Here is a 26,769-nt window from a genome sequence, read left to right on the forward strand (position 1 = left end):
AAGCTCAGTAACTTTTTTTTTTTTTTTAAATTAAGCAACACTGTATTTCTAATGACCAAATGTATAGCCAGCTGAGCCCAGTGAGTTCTAACAGGTCCCTTTCTCTCAAGCTGATGAATTACTGCTGAGTGATGTCTACCTGCAGAATACTCCAAATAGCCTCCACAATTATTGCAAATTCCTCCCCATCTGTTGCCTTTGCATGAGGAAATATAGCACCCCTTGAACCTGTTTGACCTCTTGTGCATCAAAAGGTGAAAGGTGAGAAACTAGCACTCCCCATGTTTCAGTAAGATGCAACACAAGCATTATCCCAGAAATGCTTTGCAAAGTTCAGCCCACAGCACAGCTTTAGTTCCCATGGCACTGACAGATGGTCCCCCAAGGTTGGTGACACAGGGCAAATCTCCATATTCCTAATGCTGGACTTGTCAAAGTAATCTGCAAAGTGTGCCACGAGGTACTGTAGCACATCTGAAAACCAGACCAGGTATAGACAACCCAGCAATGCATGCTCCAATCACACCTCTATAAGCCAAACAGGTAATCGTGATGTTTAACTGTTCCTTCCCAGGATTTAGGCAGCGAGAGGTCAAAAATACATATACTCTTCTGTTCAAGCTCTACAGTGAGACTTCACAGTGCAGGTTGCCAGTTCTATGCCACAAAAAAAGCCACAATTTTTAGTTACTGCAACTACTACCCCCTACAAAAACACAAATTTGGATTAGCTGTCCAAGACTGGATCCTCCATGAACTTGTTAGAGCTGCCTGAAGTCCTTTCTGATTCCTTGCTAAGGCTGGATGGCCCACAATTCCACAACAACCTTCCCTGACCTAAATTATTGAAAGAATTTATTACAGCCTCTGAAATGCAGTTTTATCCCCCAATCCTTCTTCATCCAATACACACAACAATACTGCTGTGACTTGTAGGGATATGAGTAGACATTTAGGTAGGCTCAAGAGTCTCAGAGCCTCTTTATTCTAACACCTGAAGAAAGCCATCCTCCTTCCTCTGTGACTGGATCCTCAAAAACACCCTAGTATTTCAATCGCAGTATTCATTCATTGAGCTAAACTTCATCCAGAAAGTATAATTTGATATTATTTTTATACATAAATCAGTTTTCATCAAAATTACAGTGCTTATGAGAACACCTCTTCTGTGTTCCGATAGCTTTCAAGTAAAAGTACTGTTCTGAGTTAAACTTATTTACAGCGTTACTTCAAGATCTTCAATTTGAAGACCATTTTTCCTCCCCAACAATTTCACCTCAATTACTTGTAATTAATAAAAAAATGGTAAATTTGAAGTAGAATAGATGCTAGATTTTTATAAAGAAAACTAGTGTTAAAGGTCAGTTCCCTCATTATTTTTCGTGAGAGTAAATTTACCTTTCAGAAGCCGTTCTCTTCAACACAGAAGCTCAGGAAGGATGACCCTCACGTAAAGCAACTGCCATCACCTACTGCTCTCAGCGGATTGGAAACCAGAGAACAATTTGCTCCAGGTATCATCTGCAGGCTCTACCATCACCTAACATTGGAATTTCTTAACTTCACTCCTCTCAACAACAAAATCATTGTCTCTGTGGTCAGCCCAAGAAGCACTTCCACATTTTTGGTCTGGCTATGTACTCTGGCTGCATAACAGGGTGTGAACCAGGCACCCACCAAGCTTCCACCATTCATATGTCGGTTTCCAGGGCTTCCGGGTATGTATCACAGACGTGAACACCAATGCTCTCCAGACCAATCCCAGTGTGGGTGTAGGAGGCTCTGGAGTCCACCGCAGCACGACCTAACAGCTAGTCTGCATGTGGCAGCTGAGAACAGTGAGGGACAGCAGTGACTCTTTTGAGGTCATTTAACCTGTCCACTGTCCATAGCCATGCTTTTTCTGACAGGACTGAGTACTCTACGCTCCATAAAAAGGCAGCCTTTGTTGGATTTTTTTTAAGATAACTTTGGTTCAACTTTCATCTGAAGGATAACAGAGAACTCCTGAGTAATTATTTTCCAAGCATGCTGAAACATATCTACTTAATAGGTAGACATAAATGAGAAACTACGTACATATACATATATACATAGAAAAAGTAGGAATGAAGAAGCAATAAAGATTAAAGACAGATTTTAGGATTGATGTGGGTAACAGGAAGGTAAAACTGCTACAAGAGGATATATATGGCATCTACTAGGAACATGTCAAGGTATTCCTCTTAAAAATAAAGACATCCCAATTAAAACAAACACAACCCAAACAAACCCTTCCATTTCATTAAAGTCAGAACCATCAGGACAGATCTTGAAGGCAAGATGACTTCATGTCTGTGGAAGTCAAACTCTACTGATGATGCTACAGAGGAATTTTAGACAATATTTGAAGTTGCCACCACATGGTCTGAATTTTTTTTATCCTGTGCAGTTGGCAGTAGCCTTAATGAGGGAGACCTCTCAGCAAAACAGCAATCTGCCTGGATGGCAGATGAACAACCATACTCTTTGCAGCTGTTGGAAAAAATCAAAAACAGAACTCTTGAAAATCCACTTAACGATCATCCACAGAATTTCATTTATTCATTCTAGTTAGATTTGTGATTAAGTCTTTTAATTTGGCCTATTTCTCTGACATCTCAAAGCACTATCCATTACCTCAAGCTTAGCACAACTAAACCAGATGACCAAGTCCTCCCTTGAAAGCCCTGTCATGTCTTTCCCCCTCATCATGAACACCACCATTCTCCTCATCACTGCGTAAAGTCTGGCATCCTTTTTGATGCCAGAGCATTTGAAAAACAGGCTGCTACCATGCTCAGCTCCCCACCTACCGTGATACTCAGCCAGGCTTCACTGTACTGTGTATTCCCAACCTGTCTACATATATCTCATAATGACACTGTAAGCTTTTCCAGTCAGCAATCTTCTCTTCGTTTTACCTACATAGCACAATTAGATCTTAAAACAAGCTTTTAGCTATTACAATAACATAAGAACAACAGAACTGGCAAAACAGCTGCAACCTTATTTTAGCAACTGTAGGATTTGGCTTTTACACTACCTATATCTTTAGATCCTGGTGGATATTCAGTTATATCCAAGTCCTTTTCAAGGGCATGCTCAGATAATAATTCAGTGCCCAGAGACCTGTAATTCACAGGTGCTACTTCAGGTGTCCTCATTAAAGAAAAAGAAACTTTCAGAAACTTTTTTCTGTAAATGACCGATCATACTTTACATATTATATAACTACTCTTCCTGCATTTTCTATTTCTTTCCTAAAAATTTAAATGTCTTATTACTCCTCATTTTAAGAAATAAATTTACAACTTACAAGAGACAAGATTTTGTTTCTAGACAGTTCTATCCTTTTTCTTTCAAAAGAAAAGTGTTGTCTGACTTGTTTGGAGGTGACTCCAGTACTCTGCTGCTATAAAGAATGAAAATTCCTGATGCCAGGTAAAAATCTCAGGCTTTAGGGGGACTGAGAACTGATAAATAAAACAAAAGCCTTTCATAAAAGTTCACTGTAAAGCCTAAAAAATACTAATCACATAATTCAGAAAGGAAAATCTGGGCTCAAGCAATATTCAAGTCTAAGTTTCATAACAAGGAACCAAATTTGACTCAAATTTTGGACAAGAATAAGTCAACATGGCATACAGGGAAACTACCACCTTCCTATTTCCCTAAGAGTATAATCCAAGGCATCAGAGAACAATTATGTTGTATCCCATGTTATGACAAAGCCATTTCACATGGATTATGGAGATATTAGTGGGGGTGTTGATGGAAGGTTGTGTGGCACAGAAGAGAGGAGGAAAATAAAACAAGACGAACAGAACAGTGGCAAAAATACAAGAAAGGCTAGAAAAAGAGGGAAATTCTTCACAGAAAATAAATATCATACTTTATTGGACTTGAACATGAATAGTTGAGTCAAAGTCCAAAATCAGACTCAGTTGTCATGACCTGTCCCACAGATATTACCTTCTTTCAGGTTTCAGCTTCCCTGGAAGAAGAGCTCGCTATTAGACACAACAGTAACCTAACAGAGAACCATCTACCAGTGGCAGGCATGTTAACACTGCTACATGACAACATTAGTGAGATGCAAAACCAAGCCTCGTGCTAATTGAAGATATTTTGTGTTTCTGTTTATGTCTGCTTGGTATTTTTGAAAATTTAAAAATAATAATCACAATTTCATGAGTTGATGATTAGTACGTTCTCCTTCAACAGTAATGACATATCATATTTGGTATCTCATTTAACACTTCCCTAATAGGTTCCATTTCATCTCTCAATTACAGTAAAAATTGAATTGTATCGTTATTCTTCCTGCCTTACTCATTCTTAATTTGAATCCGTTGCATCTGGTTACCACCTGAGAATCAGAAAAACAATAGGTATTTCTGCCTCCTTTCAGCAGCCATTTGGCAGGCTCTGCTACCTCATGTGCAGGTCTTAAGTGTCAGTGAAGGGTCTGCATGTACCTCTGCTAAGAACTTCACCATCAGCCCTCATTCAAGCAACCATAATCACTGTAATTAATGACAGTATATATTAAAACAATGAGTATGTTCAGCTTAGTAATTGCTGGGAGGGAGGGAACAGATAAACTACGTTGCTCAGCCAGCATTCCTGCAATGACATATCTAGTATGTGTACTTAACTTTTAGCATCTTTCAGTTGAATGATCTATACAACAGACAGATGGCTGAAGCGAGTCACAATCAAAAATACAAGTACAGTGGTAAACTTAAAAAAAAAACCAAAAAAACCAAACCACCAACCCCCCTCCCCCCCCCAAACCCCCACAAAACCCTAACAGACAATTCTGCTTTACCTCTCTTTCTGAAATCAGTGACAAACAGGAACAGAGCTAGACCCTCACTAGGTCTTTCTGAAAAGCTTAATCTACAAGTATAAATTTGTGTCAAATTTGTAAGACTGAACAGCAATCCTGCTCTTTGCCTTCAGTACCTCCTAGAAAGTGTTTGGTACAGGCACTTTTACCATTACACCATTGCAGATGTCAAACTGCTGACTTGGTCAGACTTCAGCAAGTCTCATCTTTATTCCACAGTCATGTAACAGTAGTAACACCTTTAAACAACCACATGAACGCAGCAGCACTGGAGACAGTGAGTAAAGTGCAAGCATCAAGAAAGAAAGGCAGCAGAAATGGAGATAGGAGACCTCAGGGAAATCCAGTGTGAGCAAAAGAAATGCTGAGGTTTTTTCTGTTTCAAATAAATGGATAAACTTCCAGACACATTTGCCAACTGGAGAGCAGCAGATGTATCTGTGTCCATCCAGCAGTTGCGTTCACAAACCTCCACGAAAAACAAACAGCAAGCCAAAGTGAATCCATTGCTGCTTCCAACAACCAGACACAACTTAACAGACTGCACCACAGGGAAGATAGCCTCCCGCCTCTTGTGAAGCTTGGGAAAACTGAACAAATGCATGGGAATGCCATAATCTGCATTCTCAAGTAATGTCCACCCCTTGAGAGTGCCATTTTATTCACAGGTTTCACAATAAAAGTTAGACCATATTTTTAACATGCTGAAGGATCTCTGGTGTGGAAGCTACATCTGCACAATCAAAGGGCTTGCACAGCAAAAAGGATTTATTGATATCCTTTTCACAATTTAAAACTCCGTTTTAGGGATTCTTCTTTTTTTGTATTTGAACTTTAAAGAAAACTGGAAATACAAAGCAATATATACTGGAACAACACTGTATTGCCAGAAATCTTTCAAACTTCTTAGAAGCATACAAAAATATAACTCTTTCTATAGCACTTAACTAAATATCAGCTAAAGAATTAAGAAAAATAACACAAATTATTTTAAATATTAATTGGGCACAAAAATATGTTTATATTTTGGATAATAAGAAATATAACATTTTACCTACCTTCACATGTTGAATTCCAATTTGTTTTCAACCTAAGCCGCTCTTCTGTGTATTTTCAATTTACTTACAGATCAATCTTTCCAACATTACAGCCATGTGCATAAACGTGAGCATGCATGCAAGCTTCTGAAGGACTGATTCAGCAGGAAATCTAAGTGCCCGATCCTGTTCTCACTGAAGTGAAAGAGCTATATATATAGATGCATGCTAAAACATACGCTGATCAATATAGCGGCCTGTCTTAGTGGATTTGCCAGTCTCCCACGATTACCAGTTTTCAAAGAAAGGACTAGGAATTCCCATACTAGAGAACTATGGAACATTTTGTTCATTTCCTAACCCATGCCAGGTAACCAAAAATATTTGTGTATTAACCTTCATAAATATTAGGAAATGCTAACACTTCAATATGTGTTTAATAACTTTTAAATTTGCATCTCAAAACCACTTTGAAACAATATTTAGGAGTTGTGACTGGGGTTTTCAAAACTGTCACATATATACAGGCAGCTCAGAATGATTTTCACATGGATCTGACCACCCAGAACCCTTCAGCTTTTCTGAAAGTTCTAACTCTGCAAAAAAGAAATACATCAGTAGCTTCACATTCCTTTCATTCTCATTAAATGGCTATATGTATTTAGGAATGGTATTAAGGATCACCTGGTTTTTTCCCTTCCATGATATTCTGAGGGCTTGTTTTGTTTTGTTTTGTTTGTTTGTTTGTTTTTACTTTGACTATGTTCCTCTCTTACTTGTCCTCTATCTAAATGGAGAGTCTGAAAGTTCTGAAAATCTCCTCATGCAAAAGTGGTTTAGGAATGTAAAAAATCATGTTATGTCTTTGAAATTAAAGAGTTGAGCATTATGTTATGATCATAAGTTTTCTATGTCTTTTGTCACTGACTAAGTGGGAGCAGAACTGGGCCACAAAGTTACAGCTCCAGCAAAAGGTTCAACAGCTAGTATCTTTAAGCTTTAACATCAAAGATCATGTGCCTACTACCTTTTCCAGTCCAGTTGCCCAATGGCATCAATTGCTGCTTTTGCCAGTAACAATGTTTATATTTTTTTTTCTGTTCAAGTATAAGAGCTTCCCCCATGAAAACAATATCACTAAAATATCATATGAAGTTCATTGCAACACAGAGATTACTCAATGGTGAAAAAACCTCACTTTCAGCAAAAGTGGTTAGTTCCCATCCCCCCTCCCTTTTTTTTTATTTTTTTGAGGACTTTAAACATTAGCATTCCTTAATAAAGGACACATTAAATGTAAACACAAAGCCACACAACATGCATACAAAAGAAGGGTTAAAATGCAACTGTATTTCACAGACACAAGTCACAGTCATTAAATTAAATTATCACACATACGTTATAACTTATTTATTATTTCAAGCTATACAGGCAACATAGCACCAAAACGGAGAAATTTCCTCTAAATTTGATGAACAGTACACAAATATTTGGTTTTGAATTTTGGAAACAAGTATTTTCTTTCATTTTTATCAGAATTACCCTAAATGAAATCCACTATCCCAAGTCTGTTTTATGACATTATTTGGGTAGTGACATATGTTATCAGTTATCTCTGAAAAGGCACCCCCATTTCCAAAGTTTTAAAAAATGAATAGCATATGCTAACATTAAGATTTCAGCCAGTGGGATATTAAATAAATGTGCTGTATTGGTAATGAGGTATTCTGAAGTTTGACATTAGGCAGCAGCAGAAGTAGAGGTAAAAGACTGAAGCTGGTTTTGAAAACCAAGTTCACTGATTCTGAATTCCCTTTTAATATAAAAGATTATCTTTAAAGATATAAATACTTTTTACACATTAGAAAAAGTGAATGAAGGCACTTATCATACACAGCAAGATTTTTTGCATTAAAATGAAAACAAATAAATATTTTACTTAGGCGCTGCTTCTGCTCTTGCAGAAGTCAATGGGATGCCTGGCAGTAACAACACTGGAAGGGGACTGGGATGTGAATTCTTAAAAAAAACCAATTTATATTATTAAAGGTAATAATAGATTTCTTCCACTAGTGCAAAGACAGAATTACACTGAACTTATTCTGGAGCAACTAAGAAGAAAGCTGAAGAACTAGAAAAACAGCCACTTTAAAGAGTATTACATTACGTGTCTGAGGAGCAGTAAGTAATAGCAGTAAGATATTTCTGACACTTAAACATAACTTAGAAGATAAGCTGATCCACTCTTTTTATGCCTATTTTCTCTGAAATCACAAGTAATACTTATGAAATTACATAAAAATCCTAAGAGTGAGGAAAAGAAAAAAAAATCTTTATTTTATCAACATTTCAGACAAACAAATTATAATCATCTTCTGTAAGGGTCAAATTTTGCCTGTATCACTGACCATAAAGACAGCTCAGCACAGTCAGATTTAGACTGTTCCCAAATAACTAGAAAAACTAATATTCTTAAACTGTAGTTTTGTGGGACTTCTTTTTTAATATAATTTGAACACTTAGTGAAACACTTCTCTGTGATACTCAATTTCTTGACTAATAACAAAGTACAATTGACATGAGTAGTTTGTTGTCAGTGTTTTGTTCTTTTAATACTGTTAGAACAGCATAAAAGCACTCCGCACAAGTACTGTTCTTGGGAAAGTCGTGTCTGTCCACTTTTAATCTAAGGTCCCTTTAATTACAGAAAGTATCTTTAAAAACTTCCAAGTAATTAAGAAAAGAATTCTACAGTTATCTGACTTCACAACTGGTATATGGTAAAGTTTTAGGACAAACTCTTCTTAAGTCTTAACTTTGAAAAGAACTGGATCTGTCATATCTCAACTCACAATATAAATGTGAAGTAAAGGAGCATGAAGCTCAACATGCTAAGAAAACAAATGTAAGAAAACGAAGTGCTAATGACTGCACTCCAACTAACTCATATTAGAGAGTATAAATCCTCTTCCATTAGTATTCAAATAAAATTCCAAATGTAGATGCTTTCAAGAAAATCTAACAGAAAATAAAAAACTGAAGATGGACCTTAACTTTGCTATGCTCTGAACTCTAACCGGTAGTGCTCAGCAACAAAGCTGTACAATGACTAGATGTGAAACTGTTCAGATGAGGAAACTAAAACACCTCAAAAAGACTGACTGTTTGAGGTAAAACTGAGGATGGTACAGAGCAAAGGCGTAACTGCTTGCTTTTGTGGCAATACTTGTTACCTTCAAGTTAGAGCAGCTTCCTGTGCTGCATCTGCTCAGATAAGACATGCACACAGCAAGCTATCTGGTTTCAAATATGCTGTGAAGATTTACTGATAGTAGACTACCACAACCATACATACTTCCAGCTATGTATTCTTTCTAAAGGAATGAGAAAGGATGAGAAGCAAACGTGTATTTCAAGTTGTGAGATGCCTGGTTAAGATGTCTCTGATAAAATTTAGGTTGCTATCCACACCCACAGAAGAATGAAAGCCCTAATGAAATATAAAGCTTCCAAGGTAACATCAACTGCTATCACCAACTGCTTAAGCAGTTTGGCTGTTTGGCTACCTGGCTCTCCAAGGGTTTTGGTAAGTACTGAAAAACTATGGGGGACCAAAAAGAAAATCAAACTCCTAAATACATCAAAATTCTTGTCATCCAAAAACGCAAACAAACTTTCCTCACTATGTGAAGCTGTTTGTCTTCCCATCTATGAATAGCCTATTTTATTCCTCCAGTGTAATTCCTCCTCACATTCCATAAAGCCCTTAAGAAAATATATAAAATTAAAGGTACACAGCACAGTAAAAGCATGTATGTATCAGGAATTTTGAGAAATTTACACTCGTTTTCTATTGTGCTGCAACAACGTAGGAGGCATAGAAAAAGAGACTAGGAAAGAAGATATTACCATTTAACCATGAAATAAATACAAAAATCTTAAAACAAACTGAGATAAAAAGGGGAAGCTTCAGTTAGTAGTCAAGTACAATCCTTGAAGTGAAGGCACCACAAAAAAACTCCATTAAGAAAAGTATATTATATGAGTAGAAGAGTTATCACCTGTTGAACAGCAAAAGGAAGAGTAAAACAAAACCTACGTTCACATTACATGTTTTGCCCAGGTACCAGGCCAGGACTTTGGCACTGGAAATCTCCTAGCTTGCTACTCTGTGTCAAATTATTTCCCAGCCAAGTACTGCTAAAAATAGTATTTTATTCTCTAGTATAGCTACTTTACATTGGTGCTATACATGAAAGCTTTGCAAGATTGTACATGTATCTGCACTATGTATCTGACGATTTGTTGTATCTAAACATAACCACTGATCCAACTAACAGTTGATTTGATTATATTCCCACATAACTTTTTGTCAGGTAACAGATTGTTTGGCCAAGAATACTAAAGCATGTGGATATGGAAAATGCCGTCTGAAGGAAAAAAAGCTTAGTATTGAAAGTAACAAAGCAGCATTCTTGAACTCAAGAGATTATTCTACAACTCTTCTAGCACAAAATTGTTAAATCTAGTCATTATGGTTCAGTTTTTAAAACCTTTTTTTAAAACCTTATGGTAACTTTGCGAATTTGTAATTCTCTTTTCATGCTTTAAGTAAAAAACAACTTCTTGTCATTAGGGTCAGAAAAGCTGAACCACTCTGATGAAAATTAATACAATAAACCAGAAGTCTTACTGCATGGACTACACACAAAAAACCAATAATGCACTGTGGAAAAACGGGATACAATAAAAATCTATACTAGAACAAAGTACTCTTAGCCAGCTGTCAGAATGCTATGGAATTTTTCCTGACATTATATAATGTGACATATGGTTTCCATACTTTTTAGCTTGTAATTTATTCATCCTTTCATGAAGTTTTGGATCATTGCCTCAATCCCTTCACCAATGAATCTAGAGTAGTCTAAAAGAAAAATATCCAAGGTATACAGGCCAAATTTACTGGTGGTGCAACTCCATTAAAATAAGCACCTATATTTACCTCAAGTATTATTTAACCGATAAATACATTATAAATCTGTATATATCAAAATATATACATCTGTATTGTAATCTTTGTATATCAAAAAAGAGGCATGTACTTACATACATGCCAACTAGGCAATGAAATCTTGAAATCAAATGTTTCAAATTTTGAAACACTTGAAACACTTGAATTTAGGAATGTTTGTATAATATTTATCAACCTCATTTACATTAAGAATTGACACCAATATTCTTCGAAAACAAAGCAGAGTCCCTCAAGATGCATGGACTTGGTGTAAACCCACTCCATTTCCTTTGGATTTTGATACAAATGCAAGGGGGGCAAGGGGGGAGCATGATACACTTCTTACTAAAAAAAATTCCCTTAGAAACTTGCACAAAACTATGCCGGCAGAAGACTTCAGCCACATTCTAAAAAGATCACTGTCAGAGTCTCTCAATGACCTTGAGATCAAAAGAATTCAAGTTACAGGCAAAAGGATGTGTTTCCTAGCTATCCTCCCTGTAAAACTTCAGAGTGTCTTTCTGGCTTGGATATCATGATATGAAAATTCTGGACTGAATTAAAGTTTCAAAGATTCAAAGAATCAAAGTTTCTGAATACACATATATTACCAAGAAAGCGTGCTGGAGTGGTACAAGCCTTTAGAATTTGAGATTTATTTGCCTTACATCCCTTTGGACAACTGCAGAAACTGGCAACAGAGGAGTACATAGCTTTTAAGCTTTGTAATGGTCAGCTCCGGTAGCTGCAGACAGACACTATAAAATGTAAATGCCCATAGCTGCTAAACTGCAGAAAGCATCAACCAGAATTCTGGCTTCAAATCATAAACAGAGCCTTCCTTGCAACTGCCCTATTGTGCATTTACAAGATACTTTTTATTTCAATTACGTTGTGTGAAATGAATCAAAAACTAAAAGAACTGTACTTACAAGGCATATTGTTACAAGTCTTCTATCCTCAAATAGTGGTATATAGTGATAGCTAGTGGAAGAAGTTAGAATGCTCCAATATATGGAAGAGAGCATAAAAGACACTGACAACTGATAAACTACAACAATCCTTCTACATGGTGGATCAGGTTCTTGACTGAGGATTCTGTATTAGTCTTAGCTAGTTTGACTTTTTCTGAATCTATTTCTGCTGGAATCTGAAATCCAAGAGGAAACTATCTGGGTATGTAAAAGTTGGAATAATCTTTGAGTGAAGCTTTTAGTTCAGACATGGTTTAGACAAAGCTACATCAGAATGCGGAAAAGGTTTTTTAAGCAATTTTGATACCCGTTTCTGAACTGGCTCGGCCAGAGACAAGGCCAATATTCAAGGACGTCAAGGAGTTGTTCCAGGTAAAGCAATTGCTCAGAAATTTCCTTCCTTCTACTCACCCTCTCCATGTATTACATCTGCGCCATGCATGCCAGAAGTAAAAGACAGCAGAATCAATTATGGCAAATTACACTGCATGTGGGAAGTCTCATATTTCAGTTTCTACTTAAGTTTTGACATTGGAATCTCACTAGTAGATATAAAAGTGTAATGCATTGCTGTCCAGACAGATAAATATTAGTCAGTACTTCTATCAAAAATATAAATAGTGTTTTATCTGGTTCTTGCTGTCTTTATACAGAAGGAAGTAAGTGTAGATGTGACATGCTTGATGACTCCAGCCTCCAGAGAGTGTCCAGTCATTAAGAGTCCCCTATATTAGAGCATATTGTATGCTAGAAAGGCATAAGATAGGCAGAGCCATGATCTGTTGCCAAACTGTCACATCACTAGTCAACTACCCATAGGTGAAGGCTAAACAAAGCTGTTTGTGCTAGGCTACAACAGTGTTTCTGTGACTAGAGCTTTTACTGCTCTTTCGTAACAGTCATCCTCAATGAATAAATTTTGCTCTGTTTAAACAGCAACAAAAATTAACTGAAGTTTGTGTGTTGGCGGTGTTCAAACTAACTAAATTACTAAGAAGTGACAGCATATTTAATATGTGAGCCTGCTTTTATTTCCTGAATCTGCTACGTTTGTTTCTGCACAACACCATGTGACAGCGTGATGAAATTAAAACTATTACTGAATAACCATAGAGCTTGGAATCTCATAAAACAGAGGCTGCAAACTCTCTCTCTGAGAACTAGATTCCATGCTAAGCTTAGTTTTTGCAGGATTAAAATGGCTTTTTATGTCAATTAAGATATAAACCAACATGAAAATCTTTGCAAAACTAAGCCATATGTAACATTTACGATACATTACAATAGCTTACAGGTAACCTACTAATGCAGAACAAACTGCATCACTCAGGGAATGAACAGGCTGCGAATAACTTTCAACCTAAAAGGAAAACAAACATTGAGTTTGAAGGCAACTGTGTGCTGAACACCCTGTTGTCTTCTCAGCACCTAAAATACCTACATTAATTAAGTATTAGCAAGTCACCACTAATTATTTGGCTAATGGCTAAATAAGATACTCTGGTGTCTGTTAAACACAAACCCAAAACTCTGTTTTGCACAGTGGAAGAAAGAGATAACTGTGGTAAATTATTAATTAAAACTCATTTTAAAGTCTATTTGCAATAAATTAGAATAGATCATATAAACACCAATAAATTATTTAAAGTTGAAATGGGATAATATTTTTAAAAATGTTTCCACATTAATTCAAAGAACCAAATTACATAATTTTATTAATTAAAAAAAAAAAAAAAAGAACTGTTGTCCTAGCCCATCTGCCAGGGATGTTAATGACAGGTTTTTAACTGATTTTGATGGAACCAGAACTGGATCCAACCTCCTTTGATTGCCATTATTCTCCTTAGAATTGAGCACAATAATAAATATTGTTGTCAAATTCACAGCTTGGGAAATATAATGTACTCTATATTGTAGAGCTTGCTATGATTACTTCAGTATGTTAATAATCTGCTAGTGGCAATTTTAAAGATTAATGGTGATTACTGAAGGCATTTTTACACATGAATAGACAGTGACATGTAGACAATAACATATTATAGTTACATACATAATTATACATAGACAGCTTTAATTAGTCACTGTTTTAAAACCACAAATATAAACTTTTATACACAAATGTACATGTAATATGGAGTAAAATGTTTGATGACAGAGTGTAATACACATGTGTGTGAGTTATTTTATACTTAAATATACTATTAGAAAAAAGTTATGCACTAAAAAGCTTTTTTTTTTTACAAATATAAATATGTAGATAATACTACAGTATAAATTACAGCATATACTTTTAAATTTAAACACAAATCAAATCATAATCCTTCAAAATAGAACAACCTATTAGGTATTGCTATCAGCTACGATGACTCCTGGTAATTTTCAAAATATTCCCTATCACATTTTACAGACCATGGTACTGTTCCCATTGAAGTAAATGGCTGTTTCCTATTTAACTCAATGACTGCAGGAACAATTGCTTAATAAAACTACATAGACTATATTCCACATGCATTATGATTTCACTGGTATCAAATAAAGTAATAATAAAATTTTTTAAAGGCAAGGGGAAATAGAGTAACAGAAAGAACAAGAAAGCGAGAAATATTAGTGAATGCTATCGTACCGATTTCCACGGTCCCCGATGCCATGAAACATCACCAGGGCAAGAATGCACATTACATTGTGCCATATTAGGTGGCTTGTCTAGAATTTCACAGTTTTGATCACCCAACATTTGGCCAGTAGGAAGCTGACAAATCACCAGTCTTGTCTTTATTCCATCTCCACAGGTTTGAGTACACTGAAATACAGAATTATATATGCAATGTTGAGAGTCATCACATACCATTAAACCAAAAAGATACAGCAATAATCAGTACATGTTATTATTTATTACGTCTGTTTTCATATTCCCTGGACACCCAATTCAAGAATAAGGACTTACAGGCTAATCTCATATAATGAAAAAACAATTCTCTCGCCAAAATGTTTACCAAACTACATTTTTATAGTTTATCAAGTGATTTTCTACAAAAAGTCTCAGTTACAGAGAATCTACTCTATCAAGGAGAAGTAACCATTTGTGAGAATAAATGTACATATATATCTCTCTTTAATAGGAAGAAAAGATGGAAGTTGATCCTAAAACTAGTTTTCCCTATCAGAAAAGAGAAAACTCAGACACAGGGCACACTTTCTCATAGTCTAACTTATATAGACTAAGTGCAAAACACTTATAGGATGTGTTTTCTGGGTTTCAGTTTTCCTGTAATTCTGCAATTCCAGACCAAAATACTCATTTCTAATGAGGTATTAAAAACAATCTGATCAAAAGTGAGCATGTTCCAATAGTTTATAGCTTTTTACTGTATTTGAGAGAATTCTAACTTAGACAAAAATGGCAGCATCTGCATTAACTGGATCCCAAGTCTGCAGAAAAAACATGACACTCAGACTGGCTTTGAGAACTACATGGCTAGATCTGGCCAAAATGAGGGGAAAAAAAGAAAAATAAAAAAGTCACTCAATTTTTCTTCTTTTCCCAACTCTAGATATTGATGTATCAAGAATGAGAAAAAAAGGGCTGGAATCACAAGAGGTTAGATTAGAATGAATGCCAAACTAACCAACTTTAACTCTTTTTGTAGTGTTTGAGCAAGAATGAGCAAGAATGTGTGGTCAAGATGCGGCACTACTTGGCATAGAGAAACTGTTCTTTACCCAATAATGTATAATGTTTCATCAAAACATTCTAACCCAGGCACACCTTTTAGATGCATGAACCTATCTTCATACTTCTAATTTGTAACTACAACCCAGTAAATGCTACTACTTGCAGTTATTCTAGTCAGTACCTATGAAATTTGATGTAATAAAGTTTCTTTATAGCTTCTTGTGCTCATTTGATTCTTACAGTAGCTACTACACTGAGTTTTTTCTGCATACAAATCTTTTTGAACAGAAAATAATTTTGTATGTCTCAAGATTCAAGACGCTACTACAACACTCAATTATATGTTGTACATTCTTAGCCTCGCACAACACTTACTTCTTTTGGATGTATATTTACACTACTCATTTACACTACAGTTCTGGATTTGATCAAAGAACAAAGTTTAGATAAACAGGTCGAAACTCATTCTTTTTAAATAAGTAAAAAAATGGTGTTTAGTTCCATTCACAGTCAAATAATTATGTTACTATTTCTAAGCTTATGTGGTAAATAATGTTTGCCTTTGAAAGTGAATAGATCTTACTTCTCCCCAGTTCCCATAGTTCCATCGTGGGCAGGGTCCAGAATCACAGTGTCTTGACTCTGGAGGTTTTGTTGCCTCATCACAATAACTAGCACTTCTTCCTTCCTCATCTTGACATACTACAGCTCGACGGTGAAATCCACCTGCACAAGTACTAGAGCACTACCAAAACATGTAAACATATATATCACCATTGCATAATCAGAAAAATGTAAAATATGTTGGTTAAAACAACTTAAAATTATTATTTTTGAACATTAACTTTCAAACCTGAAATTTGCAAATAAAAATTACTACTACGTAAAAGTATTCTGAAGTTGAAGTCACAGAAAAATTACATTTTGAATTTAATATATTCTTAATAATAATAATAGTTTTAAAAAGAAATGTGCTTCTCTTTTGACCAAATCTGTACTGCAATAACATTTCTAGAAATGTTAACACAGGTGTGAGAGAACAAATTAATATATTAAAAAAAAAAATTCTTACAGCTCCCCAGGGTCCAGTTCTCCATTGATATCCTCCCACAGAGGGATGGTTCCATTGGTTTATATTGTCTTGTGGATGGTGTATTGGAAGGTAACCTATTTCTGGAAAATGACTTGGATGGTCATGTATTTTCGGAATATGATGATAAACTGGTGGACATGGTGGCATGTTACATACTTGTTGTTTGGAAGGTCGGCCTTCAGGATCACAGTAATTCTCGTTGATTTGTTGATGATAGTTGACACAGATAACTTGTCTCGTTACTATTCCACTATCACACGTAACTGTGCACTGACCAAAAATTAACCCAACATTTGTGACAGAACATTAGTAATTAATAACCAAAGACTTTTATATTTACTTTTGACAATAAGAAACATATACTTTGTTTTTTCAAGAGATGCAATTTCAATCACACTTGCACAGAATATGAAGTCCCAGTTTCTAACCAGAGACTTTGTCCAATAATCTAGACACATTAAAAAAGAAAAATACAGTTAATACTTACAGGGGACCAATTTCCAACTTGCCACTCTCCACATGGGCTAAAGCAGCTTGAAATTTCAGCTGGTCTTGGTAAATGAGCACAGAAAGATTCATCTGCTATTCCTCCATGAGCATCTCTACAACTCACATAGCGAGCACGATCACCCTTCCCACAGGATGCAGAGCACTGTCAGAGAACAATCCAAGCTCATCGTACTTTAGGAGACCAAAACAAGATCATGCAAGCATCTAAAATACTAACATAGCTTAGTATCAGCTTGACTTTAGAATTAAACACTGAGAACCGGGTTGCCATCTCACACTGATAGAGCCATGCATTCAGGAAGGAAAATTAAATATTGCTGGATGGTTTAGCCCTTAAGAATTCCCGTTGGCTTGGAACTAAATTACATGGCCTTAATTCTTATGAAGCAATTCAGCATATCTGAACAGGTAGCCTTTCAACTGTAACATGGAATCATTATATAGTTGCAAAGGCAATTTTTTATTTATTAACAATAGAAATGTTAGAGAGTAACTTACAGAACATTTTAGTTACTACACAGTAATGCAATATGTACATCAACTGATATAATAAAAACTGATATCCACAATACATTTGCCATTCTAGTTTATATTAGCATATTCCATTGAGCCCCTTCTGATGCCTTTATAGCTGAGAAGTTCAAGGTGGATTTAGCGAAGTTTCTGAGCAGTCTCAGTCTATGCACTCTTTACTGCTGTTTAGTTAAAATAGTTGTGCAAAGATATAATTGTGTTATATGCTTTGTTAAGAAACTCGAAGTATTAACAGACACACATTTTTATATATAATTTATATATAATTTCAAATTTTCACATTGCTGTCAAGTAAAACTAATTTTCAACACTATCAAAATCAAAAACTCTTCCTTTAAACCAAGTTTGTGTAGAAACCAGTTTTTATAATGTTTATTTTACAAATTATGTAAAATTAGACCTTTAAAGACCCAAACTGTTTAATATTGCTATTCACATAAAAGATTTAAATCATATTTTAGAATGAAAGATGTTCTCCATACTCAGAAACTGATCAATTGTTTTAGAAAACCACTTCTTTGCACACTGTCAATCATATGAAAGCTATTTTGCTCAGGACCCTATCTCCTAGAATCCTGGGGTTTTTTCCCTCCTTATTTTGCCTGGCTAGATTTGAAGCACACAGAATTTGCTGAGAGTGTCTATCTCCTCCTTAAGAAACAGGTTCTATTTAGAATTCCTTTAAAATCTATCCCAAGCAGATTTCAGTCTGAAAAATAGATTAATGAGAGCTTTATGGAAAAATGGGTAAAGGAATGGAGGACTGCTCTGCAAGATGTGACCGCTATTACGTTACATACTGGAGTCCATGATCCGTATCTCCATTGGGTCACCTTCCCCACATGAACTTGAGGAAGCGATGTAGTCCATAATTTTGTATTTTCTGGACAAGAGGGCAATTCACATTCCTGTGGGGGTGAGGAAAAAACCAAAGCTTTCAAAATATACATTTTGCAAGAACCAAATGCAAAACAAATGGCTCCCACAGAGATAGATCCTACCATTACAATAAGCCAGCATTAATTAACAAGTAAATACTATCTTCTAACTTTTCCCTGGTGTTCTTCAAAGGTTTTTCATTGAATGTTTTGTTGTGTTTCAAATCAAGAGGCAAAGAAAATTGTTTTTTATCTTAAAACCATATTAGTAATAGCTAATAATGTTTGCACTTTGAGAAAGAACTGTGTTGGGCAACTTGCTGGAGACAAGGGGTATAGACATGACCATGTCCTGTTTCAGAACCACATGCAGTACAGAAGAACTGAGTGAAAATAGTCGCTGTGCCGTCCTGTCCCTTATACCTTCAGCTACTGAGAGCACAACATTGCTCAGTTTCAGTCAACAGCTGAACAGGTACCACAATTCAAAATACAAAGCGTACTCAAACCCCGTGTTTTTACATGTAAGTGGAAATAAATTTATACCAATTATTTGGCTTTTATATTTTTAAATCCTATTCAAGAAGCCATCAGAGAGGTGGTAATTTGTGACTGGTTTACTCTGGACCATGGAATCCTTTTTTTTTCCTGTTCTTGAGACACAAAGCAGAGTATGCCCTCAAGGAGGTATGTGGTTACCAACTTAGCTGGATATAAATGAGATGTATCAATCTGGTGGCCAGATCAACGTATTAATACATAGCACCTAAGACACCAATTGCTTTAAGTTAAGGGTAAATCCACTGACTGTATTAAAAACATTTCTTCTGAAAAATGATAGATTTAAATTAAGGGAAGTGATGAAGTAAGTAAACTGAGACAAGAAGAAAAGGTAAAGAACTATATTAATACCATATTGAATCATAATTCATGTCTACAAAGCTTTGAATTACTATTATTCCAACAACTGAAGCTTTCTTCAAGTAACCATGTCACTCTTAAGAACTATATACAAGCAGAATTTTAGAGAATACCAAGCCAATTAGGTGCTATTATTAAGCATCACAGCAAGCAGTCTCCTTATAATATTCTACGTGTTGGAGCTTCCCCCCAACCCCCACCCAAATAATCAAAGAGTTTTGGACCCCTTCACTCATATACCCAATTTTCAAACATCCAATCTCCAAATTACTCTTCTTTTACTTAATTCCCTAGGCCAAATTTGAAGTTCAGGAAAAAAGCAGATAGTTTCAGTATTTTTTTCTCACTTTAGAACTCATTTCCTGCAAGTTTCTTCAAAGAGTCCATAGACAACACTTGTTTTTAGATGCTTCTAACTAAAAAGTACAATCAACTGAAAGATGTTTTTTAACTTACTTGGTTATCTCTAGGACGAGTAGCAGCATTACATTCCCTGTCATCATCCAAAATAACTCCGTAAGTCCCAGTAACACATTTGACTGCACGCATCTGGTATCCGTGTCCACATGTTACAGCGCACTGTTAAAGTCAATTTCAGACACTTGAAATAGAATCATAGAATAGAATCATAGAATCATAGAATCGTTTAGGTTGGAAAAGACCTTTAAGATCATCCAGTTCAACCATTAACCTAACATCACCAAGTCCACCACTAAACCAATTAAGGGTAGAGTCATAATTTCATGTTTCCTGGCTTGGTGGTTGGATTATTTTTTAATGAAAGTAAAAACTAGGAATCATGAAGGTTGGAAAGGACCTCTAAGATCATCAGTCCAACCATCAACCCAACACTACCATGTCCACTAAACCACATCCCAAAGTGCCACGTCTACCTGTTTTTTGAACACCTCCAGGGATGGTGACTCCACCACCTCTCTGGGCAGCCTGTTCCAATGCTTGACTACCCTTTCCGTGAAGAAATTTTTCCTAATATCCAATCTAAACCTCCCCTGGCACAGCTTGAGCCCATTTCCTCTCGTCCTATCACTTGTTACTTGGGAGAAGAGACTGACACCCACCTCACTCCTTTCAGGTAGCTGTAGAGAACAATAAGGTCTCCCAGCACTATTTATAATAAAATTTAATTTTAAATTACACTTTCTATTTTAAAGCTCTTTCTAGAATGAATAGGAATGACTACTGGGATGGTGTTAACTTTCTTCATGGCAGACCATATGTCCTTAAACAGTGTCCACAACACACCAGTATCTTGGCTATTGCTGAACAGTGCCTGTGCAGCATAAAGACTTTCTCTTTTTCCCCCTTCTGCCCCCTGCAGAGACTAGGCTGGAGGTGGGCAGAAGATTGGGAGGGAACACAGGCAGGACAGCTGACCCAAACTGATCAAAGGGGCAATCCATATAATGTCATGCTCAGCACTAAAAACAGGGGTAGAGGAAAGGTGGGGGGAGGGAGGAAGGGGTGGCTTCCAAACAAATCACTAGCTGCAGCTGTTAAATGCCTTTTCCTTTACTATAGAGTTTGACAAGACACACTCGAAGAAGGCACCTAAAATGTTAGATGCCTGAAAATATTATGATATAAATCCCATCCTAGAAATGTTGTGGTTCAAGCACAAATACTGGTAAAAACCCAGGTTGTGAAAAGCTATTACCAGATGGTACAGTGGAAAAACTGCAATGGAAAGCTCTGCTCCAGTGACATGGATTGGTAAATTGCTTGTACAAACTATTCCAGCAAGGCAATACACAGTTATTTTTTTATTCAGAAGAACTGTATCATGGGACTGAATTAATCTTTTATTTCATTTTTGCATTTAGCTTCTAGGAATGGAAAGCACCCTGTGATCAAAAGACTGCTCAAAAGGAACTCAACATTATGTTAGACAACAGTGTGGTTATCTCTGAACGTGAAAAAATATTACATGAGAAAAGTTCTATACAAAAGAAATGTTTAAGTTAAAAATATGCTTAATTTCCAAAGGTGTATTTATTCTGTATTTTACTACAGGTTGTATGTAAAAAAATTAATAATCAGCTGCTATTCAGTTATGAATTCTCACTAACATCCAAGAAACACTGAATAATCCAACACTTCTCTTGGTTTGAGTAACCTGATCTTATGAAAGCTCCACAAGATTGAATACCTTATTATTTTTTAATTAATTCTCATCTATTTGGTGACAAAAGTTGCTTTCACAAATTAATTCACTTTTTTCCAGAATTTTGAAGCCACTCTGATATATATTAGATGAGCATCATTATACACAGAAACATTTTTTCAACAGCACTTTCACATAAAGAGATAGCAGATCTTTTATCACTGAAGGTCAAAACAAAACATAACAACAAAATACTAAGTCTTTTTGCCTGCTGTTATTAGCATATACACTTCTATTATCTTAATGAAAGCTACCACTTAAATATGCCCACACAACTATAAATACTTCGTCTTTTACCTGTCTCATTCATCTGAACAGTTTGCTGTCTACATTTGCATTATTCTGGAGATGTAATACATTCATGTGTAAAAGCATCTTTGATATTAAGGCTTGGGTCAATGACTGTTTTAGGCATCAAACTCATATGTGTGTGTTCCTAAATTACAGGTTAGATAGCCAATAGGGAGCAAACAAACATGTGAATCAATTCAACTAAAGTAACTGCTTAAGATCCAATTAAAATGTTTAAAAGGTATTGCTCCGTGATTGCTCAGAGTCTGAACTAGAAAACAAGAAGCCAGGAATCCTTACATACTTACCGATCCCCAAGGCCCTACTTGCCAAGATGCACATTCATGAAGCTCACACGGTGTTATTGATTCTGGTCTATCATTTGGATTACAGAAATCATCTCTCAGTTGTTCACCATTAAGTTGGCACCCTACTTGACGATGCTTCATTCCTTTGCCACATGTCACAGGACACTGTAAAATTATTAGTCATCAGTTTGTAAAGACACGAATCTGCACTAATGGCTTCACTTTCTTTTAGTAATCTGTTGGATTTTAAAGATCACATAAATAACTGTAAGTTACATGACTGTAAGTAGTCCAACAAAAGTAGTTCTTTTATGAACTCTCCATTTCCTGTAAACATCAACCTAAATGCTAATACAAAGGAATCACTATTAAGTTTCTAAAGCTACAAAAATATGAGAACAATGTACAGATCATTTATTTCCATTAGAATAAAGAATACTTGTTTAAAATATGAGTGCACATATCACAGCTTTCACAGGAAAAATGTTTAAACTATCCATGATTCTTTTATACCCATATAATCTATAATAAACCGGATATTATTCTGTACTTCACTTGGGTGGATGGTTCTCAATGCTTCATAAAAAAGGGAGGTATGCATATTACTGTAGATAGATTTACTTTAAGTAGCTTCACTACCTCATTTTAATGTAATAAAATTTCAGAAAAAAATAAATTCTAGGTGTGTTTTTCAGAGGTTCTCACGCCATTTGTACATCTGTGATGTATACAAGCCAAATCCTAGGACTTCAGAATTTTTATTATGGTGTGCCCCAGAATAGCCAGAACAAAAAACCCAAACACTTAAAGCAGCTCATTTTAATATCGATGACCAGGACCAAAGGCATCTTTAAGTTTTACATGGTTTATTACCTCGCTCCATTCACTAACAGACCAGCTTGGACATAAGAATTCATTGCAACTCTGTGTTACAACTCTTGGAAGTTCCTGGCATTCTCTGTCAGGAAGATGACGACCCAAATTGTTCATACAAAAAGCTTCTCTGGTTCTGACACCTCTTTCACAGCTCCTGGAACACTGCGGTATATACACAATATTATGAAACAGGAAGCACAACATGATAAAACCAGTCAAAATACATTATCAGTCCTAAAGGTGAAAGATATTAATGATTGTGTTAGATAAACGTATCCAACATTTAATCCACAGACTGCTAATATGTTCACATGAAATAAATTTGGCACTTTGTTTAGTAGTTCCAAGATAAAACTCTTTAATGAAGATTAAAGGTGAAATTGTACTTATTCCTTTTCTCCAATATACTCTCAGAACTAAATTATTAAGACTGTAAATAAAATATACACCTTCAACCACCAGATCTTCTCTGCTGACTTCCAAAACCAAGCTGCAAACAATTTAGCTACAGTTACAAAAATATGAGGAAGTTGCTGAAATATAAAGATTGGTATTAGCTCCTCCTCCAACTCCGCATTTGTCAAACATTATTTTCTTTTAGTTGCTTAAACTAAAAAAAAGTTGATATAGAAATAAAAGTTTGATACGAATGCTAACCAGAACTATAATGGTACAATCATATGGTTTTGAATTTGTACCTCTGACCATTCTGTGTAGTGCCAACTTGTTAACATACAGTCACCATGGCAGGGCTCTCTGGTTGGCGGTTTCTGCTGATCAGCGCAGTACTTATCATCCACTGGAGCACTGAGTCCTTTTGAAATAGAGTACTTCATGCAGTGGATTTCTATAGACCGATACCCTGGGCCACACTTTGATGTGCAGTCACTTTTGCCAACATTGTGCCACCTACAAGGATAAACTGTAGGTGAATAAAGCACCCAGAGAATGTGCCAGAAATTGCCATGTAAATATAGATATGCACTTTAGGGAACAGATAAAACTGTAAAATCTATCTCAAGACTGGAGTTTTCAAAGGAATATAAAAGAATTTGACTCATAGACTTAAAACCATCTTTTTAAATTTAAAGGATCTTTTGTCTTAATCTCCTAGGTGACTTTGAAAAATGTAAGCTATAATTCTAACTGTTCATCCTCTGAACACTTCAGCATGGGCTTTCTTGGAGTGCAAAAACACAAGTCTGTTTCAAATGAGTTCCAGTTGTGGGTACAATTCTCATTAAATATGTATTCTGCCCAGCAATACAAGTTTTTGTGCCAGGATATATAGAATAAATTCACAATCCTAACAAAAGACTTTGTACTTTACCAATAAAAATTAGACAAGTACACTAGTTCTACTTAGATTCAGAGGTGTAAACCTAATGTATAAACCCATTATACCAATAGATTTGAGGAAAGGAGGGAGAGACAGCAGGGATGAGGCAGGTAGATGGGGCGGAGAGACAGAGGATAAAGCAATCTGAATTATTTTGTTTCAGTATCTATCAACAACAATATGTAAGACCACAATAGCTCCATCAGTTAGGAACCTCTTTTTACCTTAATTCACACTCTGTGTTACACTCCTCAAAGACATCTGGTACAGTGGGTATAAATTCACATCTTTGATCAGACACTACCACATGATCACTTTTACGTATGCATGTCATTCTTCTTCTTCGAATACCTTGAAAAAGAACCAAACAAGTGAATAAAGGTCTAAAATAAGAGTGCCTTTTTACACTGATGGATTCCATTCATCATTTAGGAATTTAACTGAGATACCCCATTAACACTAATCTTTGTATACAGCAGATTCTGTACAAACATGCTGCTTTGTGCAGCTGACTACATTCCAGGTGGCGAACAACCTTGTTCCAGTCACCCCTGCCATCTCCCAGCTGTACTACAGTGATCTCATGATCATGAAGTTCCAGAAAACTGCAGAAGTGCAACAGTCCATTTAGTCATCAGGCTAAGTATTCCAAATGCATCACATCTGTCCTTTGCTAATTACCAAATTACCAAACCACCATGTCAACTTAGAGGTTGTGATCTTTTTCTTTAAGGAAGCAGAAAATTTGATCACAAAGTACTTAAAAGATCTGGAGTGAGGGGAAAAGTATCACAGTTGACAGACGCTTTACTTCTCTAGCACATGAGCATGTCTGCAGCCTGACTCAAAACCAGAAGAAACTCAATCACCTACCTCAGGTACAGACATTTCTAGCACCTGCTAACAGGAGTATCTATCAAAATTCTGTGTACATACACTTTATGTATACACTTCATACATATTGTGGGTTTATTTTTACACTGGAATGGCCTATAGAATAACGAAATTGTAAAAAATTGTAAAAAATATCTTCAAATGGCTTCACCCCAAGTAGCAGAACACCAAAAACAACATACTAGACAAATTGGTCGGTGACCATCTGGAAATATGGTACTAGAAGCCTAATACATATTAGTAGATATACAATACTGCTTTCTAAGGATGCATTAGACTTGATTCAACTTTTCTTTTTTATAAACCACTCCTATGGCTACAAAAGAAAGGAACACAAATGTAGTTTTGAATATAGAATTGCATTGCAGAAATACTGAAAATAGCAAAACAAAATCAGAAGTCATTCTGCCCTCAAAGGCTCTGTGCAGCTATAGTTTACTGAGAGTGCTGAGTTTCTTCCCTACAAGTAGGGGTGAAAAATCTGAGTACTTAAGACTTCCTAAATGCCATCAGGTCTGTAGTTCTGGTGACAAATGAATTCATGATACCTTGGCACATCCTGCTGCAGTCTTGCCAGGGTCCGTAAGGATCCCACGTAAACAGATCACTTCTGTCTTCTATTGGGATATTGAATGAATAACGCACATCAGGGTTGTATAAATTCCCTACACACAAAACCTTAATTGAGATAAAATGATAGCTGTTTTTCAGTGATTTTGAACATATAATTATGAACATAATGATCATGTAGCAAATTTTCAAACTTATGAAAAAAAGTAAACATGCACCTGTAAGGTTAGCTCTTCTTCGATTCTATCAGTGCTGTTAATTCGTTCTATCGTATTGTTTGAACCACTGTACTCAAAAATGGCTCCTTGTACATTGATTTCTCTTTTTGACATGCTTACAACAAAATTTCCATTCAAGATAAAATTTCCATGAATATCAGATAAAGCTATAAGTAAAATAAAATATTGGAAATAAAACATCTATTAAAAGGTTCTATCAATACAAATTCTTAATAATATATCTTCTCATCAACACTTATCTTTATTTTAGTCTATGTGTAATACTTTAAATTTTTATTAGTTTCTAATGCATGAATACAATCCTAACCACTAGTAACTTTCACCTGAGCAGCTGTCATGGATTTTCGCTGCATTAACAACACAACTTTAATAATATTCGTTTTGCTGAAAGGTTGACTGCAGTCATCGCTTTTAAATTTGGTTAGGTTCTGCTACTGTAAAAGGAAACAATTATTACCTATATTTCTGGCCTGTTCTACAGCCCACATTCTTGCATTTGCTAGAGCTACTTCTAGTGAAGTGGCTTTTAAAAGTAAATTTTAAACTAAAAATAAATTATTAAGCAT

At 35.7% G+C, this 26,769-nt stretch overlaps 1 protein-coding gene across 1 annotated transcript in view; it reads right to left on the bottom strand.

The window, feature by feature from the left end:
- ADAMTS20 (ADAM metallopeptidase with thrombospondin type 1 motif 20) overlaps nt 1-26,769 on the bottom strand; it is a 103,699-nt gene that overhangs the window by 20,675 nt on the left and 56,255 nt on the right. Inside the window, exons 17-28 of the mRNA XM_075704757.1 lie at nt 26,183-26,349; nt 25,943-26,072; nt 24,725-24,851; nt 23,860-24,070; nt 23,159-23,323; nt 22,286-22,450; nt 19,961-20,083; nt 18,506-18,613; nt 17,149-17,313; nt 16,641-16,931; nt 16,152-16,313; nt 14,519-14,695 (exon numbers count right to left, since the gene is read on the bottom strand). Coding sequence (XP_075560872.1) covers nt 14,519-14,695; nt 16,152-16,313; nt 16,641-16,931; nt 17,149-17,313; nt 18,506-18,613; nt 19,961-20,083; nt 22,286-22,450; nt 23,159-23,323; nt 23,860-24,070; nt 24,725-24,851; nt 25,943-26,072; nt 26,183-26,349 — 1,991 coding nt within the window. The remainder of the gene's footprint in view (nt 1-14,518; nt 14,696-16,151; nt 16,314-16,640; nt 16,932-17,148; nt 17,314-18,505; nt 18,614-19,960; nt 20,084-22,285; nt 22,451-23,158; nt 23,324-23,859; nt 24,071-24,724; nt 24,852-25,942; nt 26,073-26,182; nt 26,350-26,769) is intronic.

This window comes from Pelecanus crispus, chromosome 1 (assembly GCF_030463565.1).
Source record: "Pelecanus crispus isolate bPelCri1 chromosome 1, bPelCri1.pri, whole genome shotgun sequence".
In the NCBI taxonomy this organism is placed as follows: domain Eukaryota; kingdom Metazoa; phylum Chordata; class Aves; order Pelecaniformes; family Pelecanidae; genus Pelecanus; species Pelecanus crispus.